This window comes from Gracilinanus agilis, chromosome 1 (assembly GCF_016433145.1).
Source record: "Gracilinanus agilis isolate LMUSP501 chromosome 1, AgileGrace, whole genome shotgun sequence".
Lineage (NCBI taxonomy): Eukaryota > Metazoa > Chordata > Mammalia > Didelphimorphia > Didelphidae > Gracilinanus > Gracilinanus agilis.
The window spans coordinates 473,782,777-473,790,423 of NC_058130.1; the positions used below are offsets into that span (position 1 = coordinate 473,782,777).

At 37.9% G+C, this 7,647-nt stretch overlaps 1 protein-coding gene across 1 annotated transcript in view; it reads right to left on the reverse strand.

The window, feature by feature from the left end:
• Nucleotides 1-574: 574 nt before the first annotated feature.
• Nucleotides 575-7,647, reverse strand: part of PIGN (phosphatidylinositol glycan anchor biosynthesis class N) — a 213,947-nt gene continuing 206,874 nt past the window's right edge. Inside the window, exon 30 of the mRNA XM_044682228.1 lies at nt 575-1,287. Coding sequence (XP_044538163.1) covers nt 1,164-1,287 — 124 coding nt within the window. The 3' untranslated portion in view covers nt 575-1,163. The remainder of the gene's footprint in view (nt 1,288-7,647) is intronic.

The window sequence follows — 7,647 nt, forward strand, 5'->3', positions numbered from 1 at the left end:
GGAGATTAGATGACTTGCCTAAGGTCCCAAAGGTAATGAAGAGTGGTAAGGGTTAAGCAGTTGGGGTTAAATGAATTACCCAGGGTCACACAGCTGGGAAGTGTCTGAGGCCGGATTTGAACCTAGGACCTCCTGTCTCTAGGCCTGGCTCTCAATCCATTGAGCTACCCAGCTGCCCCTTGACTGTCAATTTTTATCAAAATGGAAAATCTTCAAGGACTCAGTGTACTCTTATCCAAGGTCTACTCTGGCTGACAGCAAAAAGGCCCAATGTCAAATTTTGGCCACCAGTTTTGAAGAACAATTTTTGGTCAGTCACCTAGAGGGAATCAGAGGTCTTTTGAAATCTGGAAGAATTAAATAATGTATCATTCGGTTAATTTGAAAATATGGGCTCAGAGCTAATTCTTGGGGCAGCTAGTCTCAGTACATAGCCAGGCCTAGAAACAGGAGGTCCTGGGTTCAAATCTGGCCTCAGATACTTCATAGCTATATGACCCTGGGTAATTCATTTAACCCCAACTGCTTAACCCTTACCACTCTTCTGCCTAATGACTGATACTGAGTATGGATTTTAAGATAGAAGGTAGTGTGGTTGTTGTTGTTTTAAAGGTAATTCTATATGTTAATAAATTCTATGGTGCCATCAGGTGACATATGTCAAATTCAATCATTGTTGTGGTTTGAGATATAATCAGCACAGGTAATATGTTAATAAAATCCTCACAGAGTATACCTAGAACTGTCCAATAAAAGATGTACTTATCTTAGGACAAAAGTTGGCTTTTTGCGGGTACAGAATATTAACAACTAGAAGAAAAGCTGCAGGTAGAGGGAAAAAAAACAAAGAGGAAGAATACTTTCATGATGGTTCTTCCAGAGATATAACCACATTTTGGGGGGGGGTGGTTGGCAAAAATTTAACTTCAAAATAGGAAATTACTTAATTCTAGACATCTCTAGATTCAGAATTCCAAATCCACTTTTTGTGGGAGCAGAAAATGTCATATATCATCATTAATCTTCCCAAGGCAAATTATGTTGAATCCTTGATGGGATTTTATGACATGTCGAGCCTCCTAAATTAGAGTTTAAAAATAGAAGCAAAGAAGCAGAAGAGAAGGTGAATGAAATCCAGGAGCCTTGTGATATCTGCAGTGACGTCACATGAAGTGGGGTTTGGTTTTCCCCCACAGTTTGATTTTCTTTGTCGTTAACAGTTGTGCCAGTCCACTGAGAAAGACCAGAAAGATGGTCATACACATAACAATCACATAGTGGCTAATGCTGCAAAAAGACAAAAAGGAAAAACAATTTAGGCTAGATCGAACATGTGCCAAGGAAGGCTTATGACAGAAATGTAATCATTTGTAAGGGATTAGATCAACAGATTTCTTTTTTTGTTTTTTAAAGTTTGTGGGAAATGCTAGTTAATGATGTATTTAAAATTCTGAACTATCATCCCTGAAGAACATGCTATCCGATGAACTGAGACAATTTAGGCCAAGGATACAATCTCTGAGACAGAAAATTTAAGAATAAGAGAATACTGGACATGGGAGGAGGGAGGGAGGGAGTCCATGCATTGAAATTTTCAATCAGGGAATTTAGTCTTTAAGAGAAAAAGCAGTTATCTTTGTGTAGTCTCAGCAAAAGCTACCCCCCACTTTTATTTTTTGTAGAATTGCTTTAAAAGCTAAAATTTAAAAGCTAAAAATTAAAGGCAATCACTACGTACATACATATGCATATGTATATATTTGTGTGTGTATATATGTAATATATGTACATATATATATGTTTTCTTCTGTTTTTACATTTTATTTGAACTATCTGCATAGGACTAGCAATGATAGCTTCTTAGGAATTTATGCTTTCTTAGTTGGCAGGAGGACCTGCTCCTTGGAAGATATCACATTTTTCATTATTATCAGTTACTAATAGTTTTTAAATTGTGAATAGGAATTAAAGTAATCACTAGCCATTCATTTTAATGTTCTTCATCTCTGGCACACCCTCTTAATCACCCTAACAAAATCTGTTAGCTGGAAGCCAATTTAAGGGAAAGAAAACCCAGAACTTCACTGTCTCTTCATAAAAGAAGCCTCATTTCACTTAATCATAGACAAAGAAGTTATACTTCTCAGTCCATTTCTTGGAACCTCATACCACCATTAGGTCAAAGTAAGTAGAAATTTTTTCCTTCAGAATCTTTTAGAAGGATTTTTTAAAAATATCTTTAGTCATGTTGCTTTTATTTATTTTTACCATTTTTGTCACTTCCAATGACTCCACCTTATTAATAAATAAGCAACAACGACTTAACTAGAAGGGACAATGGGGCCCTTCCAACCCAAGCAAACAGAAATAGAACTGAAAGGTGGTCAATCACCTAGGCTTTGCACAAAGATCATCAGGGAAAAGGAACTTCTCACCCTCAAAGGCACTCCCTTCTGCATTAAGATGGTTTGAATCATCATCAACCTGAAGTCTCCCTCTTTGCCATTCCCATGTTTTAGTTCTGTCTTCCAGGGCAAAGGAGAACAAGCTAAATTTGTCTTTTATATAAGAACAACATAAATACCTAAAGATTACTATTGCTATCATGTTCCTCTTCCCTTTTTTCCTTCCCCTTCACCTTAGCTTTTCTCCTCCAGGCTAATATCCTGGTTCTTTCAACATATTTACAGGAATTTGAAGCCCTATAGCATCAAGGTTGTTTTGCTTTGGACACTTTCCAATTTATCAAAGTCCTACCTAAAACATGCAAACTAGACTGATACACAGTAATGCTAATCGGGACAGGTCAACAATAAGATTCTTGCCTCTCTCCTTTGGACATTCTATGTCTTGTAATGTAGGCCAAGATTACATTAATTATTTTGGCTGTTATCATTCTTTTGAATTATGTTGAGCTTGTAGGCCTGTTGAAATTCCTAGATTTTTCCAGATGGATTGCTATCTACCCATGCCTTTTTCTTCTGTCTTATAGTTTTAAAAATGATTTTTTGAACCCAAGTAAAACTTTACTTTTAATTATTCCTAGTAACTCAAATGAATTCAGCAAACCTTAATTAAGTACTTGTTATGATCAAGGCCATTTGCTTGTAGGATACAAAGACAATAATGCAACATTTTCTGCCTTGCAGATGCTTACATTCTGCTGGGAGGTGTAAATAGTTTTGCAGGAAGCCATCTTGGGCAAACTGTTGCTAGATGAAAGTTCAGATTTTGGAATTCCCAGAGCTGGCATGAGGTGGCATGAGACTGGAAAAAACTGTTAGAGAACCCCTATAAATAGGAGCTCCCCTCTAAGTCAACTGACTCAATTTTGAGTTAGGGGGTGGCAAAGGGTAGAAGAGGAAAGCCCTCCAGTCAAACCCAGAAGCTGCGTCATAGACTAAGGTTAGCTGATTTTAGGGACGGTTTACCTAGATTTATTCTTCATATATTGCTAACAGCAAGTCACTTATCATCATCATCATCATCCAGATCAATCTACAACATCATCAAGAAAACCATCACTTTAGATTTATAGCCAGCCAAGCCAAATGAACATATAGCAACCTGAGCTAGGTCCAAGGTTGCCAAGCCAACCAGAGTGGCAGCCTTCTGTTTGTGGTTTTCCCTCTAGAACAGCTGAAGATTTATTATTCAGTTTTAGTTAGTTCAGCTTATCCTCAAACCTCTTTCCTAGTCCCATCTTCCCTTAATCCTGATCCATCCTTTGATTATTCCTTTAACATCCATTAAATTAGTTAACTGAGAAACAAGATTTGTTCACTGACCTGATCCATTAGCTTCAAAGGTTCTCACAGTATAGTGTGTCAGTTAGGGTGTTTCCCTGACTGGGAAGGTTTATTCAGACTGAATATCAACTCCTGTCAGTCATCAATCTCAATCTAATTAAAATCTCCTAGGTTTCATTGCAGTCAGATAATCATTATTATTAAGAATATATATTGAATCTATACCATCGAGAAGATACAGGTCACATCCTTTTAACAGTTAAGGATTCTATATACTTCCTTACTGTTACTATGAGGGGAAGCTGTTCATCTGCTGAATTCTGGGCAGTGTGGTGGTGCTTTTTAACTTCCCTTACAGAGGACATATATCTCTACAGGCTAATAAATGCAAAGTATATGAAAAGTAACTTCAAGAAGGCTTATAATTTGGGGGAGTTGGTTAGGAAAGGTCTCAGACAAGAAGGAATGACTGAGCTATGCTTTGAAGAAATTGAGGGATTCTATGAGGTGAAGATGGGTAGACACATTTCAAATGTGGGGGACCAGTTGGGAAAAGTCACAGGGATAAGAGAAGGAATGTCATGTGCTGAAACTAGCTAGAAACGATCTGTTGACTAGAACAAAGATTATACATAAATAGTGACATATGAAATAAGAAGGTGGGAACCAAACTGTGTGGGGCTTTAAATGAGGGGCTGAGGAATCCATAATTTTTCTTAAGGATACAGAGGCAATGAGGGTTTTTAAGTAAGTGGATGGCCATGGTCATACCTTTTTTAAAATTGTATTTTTATTTGCTTTGTCAAATATGTCTCAAATACATTTTTTTCCCATCCCCAGTTGGTATGGAAGATAATTTAGGAGGGAGAGAGACCAATGCATTGGAAATTACAATAGTTCTGTTAAAGGTTGATGATTGTGAAGATGGGATTTACTCTCTCCTGCCCATTTTTAGATTTAATCACGAGAAGCATAAACACCCCACTATTCCTTAAGTGGGGGAGGTCTGTGACCCACATATGTGATGGTGGGGTGACAAATCAGAATCAACTGACTGCCCCCTGGGCAGTCCTAAGCAAAGCTGTAGCTGTAATTGGTACACGTAAAGTGGGAGGAAGGCACAGGAAGTGACGAAAGGAATGGTCTTTATAAGAGGCAAGAATTTCCTGTGAAAGAGGTCTTTGGCCTTCAACCAGACCCTGGAGGAACTCCAGCTGAGGACTGCTTTCTATTTCTATTAGCACTACCACATGAGTGTGTGAAAAAGGTTGACTCCCTTCCCTGGCTTTACTGGAGGTACTAGTCTCCAGAAGGGCCCCTCATCTAGGAGAAGGTCTTGTGGCTAAAACCCTTATTAACTGACCCTTAGGTCCTCTGGCTGGGGTTTCTGGAGCCCTACCAGAGTAAAGCCAGGGCTTGAGCACATAGTGTAGCTAGTTAAGCTAGATCTCTGCCCTCTTTCTCATTTCTCTACTTTCACTCTTTCCCTCTATTTCATAAATAAATTGCTAAAAAAATCACTTGGAATTAATTCCTGGTGACCATACTCTGATAAATTTAGTCCAACCCTTTTATTTTTATCCCTTATATTTCTGCCCCTTACATGAGGGCCTGAACTATGCTAGAAGCTATGTCAGTAGAAAAAAGGCAATAAAACAAAATGCTGGGGGCTTTCAAAATATTGCTTACACCTCTCTTTGCAGCTTTGCTTTACTTTTTATTATTCCTCTTTATATACACTGTTTTAGTCAAAGTGGCCTGCTAGCTCTTGCCCATATAAAATTCTCCATCTCCTACCTCTGTTTCTTTACAAAAGTTGTCTCCTCTTCAGAGAATCTCATTTTTTCAAAGCACAGCTCAGATGCTAAGTGCTACATGAGACCACTATTCATCTTCTCACCTAGCACCAACCCCATCCCCATAGCTCTTTTCTTTTTGAATTTATTTTGTGTGTACTATGCATGTACTTTCATGGATATATGTTGACTTTTCCCTTGCTCAAGGAGCAGTTAGGTGAATGTAAGCATCTTAAATGATGGACCCAGTTCAGTTTTGTCTCTCTGTCCCTAAGGCCTGGCACAAAGCTTTATACATAGTAGAAGCTTAATGTATGTTTGCTGAATTAAATTGAGGAAGAATCAATGAAACTTGGTAGCTGAATACATATGGGAACTGTTAGAGAATAAAGAGGCAAGGGTTACTTCAAGGTTGCAAACAGAGGCAAAGGAAAGATGGTGGTATCAATCACAAACTAGGGAAGTTTGGGAGAGAATTTCATATCAAATTTTTCCCAAGATTCTAGTCTGACAGGATTTTTGGAACCTACCTCTAACTCTAGTAGACAGTTAGACGCTATCCCTACTAACTTTGTGTCATCTGAAATTTGGGCAAGCATATAATCTATTTTTTTCCTTTCACTCACTAACAGACATATTAAATAGTAAAGGGAAAAGGTCATTACTTTAGTGTACTCCAGTAGAACACTCAATTAGGTCCATTGATGGACCCATCAATGGCTACTCTTTGAGTCCAGTCATTTAGCAAATTTGATGAAACTTTACTGCATGATCACATAATCTGTATCTCTGCATCCTTACTCATAGAAAGTAAGCAACTTTGCCAAATGAAATTCCCAAATCTGGGTAAACATATTTATAGCATTCTTTGGACTTCTTAACTTTGTCAAAAAAGGAAATGAAGTTACTCTGGAATGATATGTTCTTGATGAAGTTATATTCATTCTTTGTAATTATGACTACTTCATATTACCTGCTCTAATAAACTAAATTGATGCACACCTAATTGGAACATAAATATCTGGAATAATAACTATAGTAAGATTTTGAGAGTTCCTTCACTATTATAGCTCCAAATTTCTAAGAGACATAAATATGATTCAGTTTACCCTAGTTAACATGATAGTAAGACCACGTTATCTGCATAGGCAAATTTAAAGGCCTCATTAGGTTTCTTTTTCTAGGCAAGATAACAGGAAAGGATATGCTGCCCCTAGAAATATTTAAACAATTCCTTGCCTGGGGATTTCCACTTCTGGCTAAATTATTCACTCAATTAGCACAGGAGCTTTCCTTTTTGAATAAAAACAAAGTATTGTCTTCTCTCTATATAAAAGGAAAAATAAACAGAACTCAAGAAATTATCATCTAATAAGTCTCTTGAACTTGGAAGGCAAACATCAATAGTACAATCTAGACGACTGGGAAAAACCCAAGCAGATGATCAATACCAATCCAACAAGCTCTTTTGACCACTCTATTATTTTCTATTTTTTAAACCTATACAAGAATCCCAAGAAAACAACTCGCTTTTGCATATTGTTGAAGTAAAATTAGGGAAAGTGGAGGTGAAAGGCAAAAGGCAGAGAGTAAAGATTCCAGAACACTGGGTCAGTGACTGGCTGAGTTGGCAGTTAGTCCCTGTACTTTTACCTTGAAGATACTAGCTATTCTTCTCTCTGGGTATCCTGTCTCTATGGATCATCTATCAAGACTTCACTGGCTAGGAAGAGGTTGAGTTTGGAGAGACACACTGGTGGACAGTGGAGTCAAGAGCTTTATTCCCTCTCCTTTGGATTAATTGCTGAGACCTACTTGATTCCTGACAGACCCTAGAAGGACAACAGATGTGAGATCTTCCAACCAGTCCAGTGGACCTGTTTTACCTTCCAGCTTTCCCTTACTTTATTTTTTTTTTTTTAACATTTATTAATATTCATTTTTAACGTGGTTACATGATTAATGCTCCCCTTTCCCCTTCAACCCCCCCCCCAGCCCCCCCCCAACCCTTGGCCGATGCGCGTTTCCACTAGTTTTGTCATGTGTCCTTGAACAAGACCAATTTCCAAATTGTTGGTAGTTGCATTGGTGTGGTAGTTTCG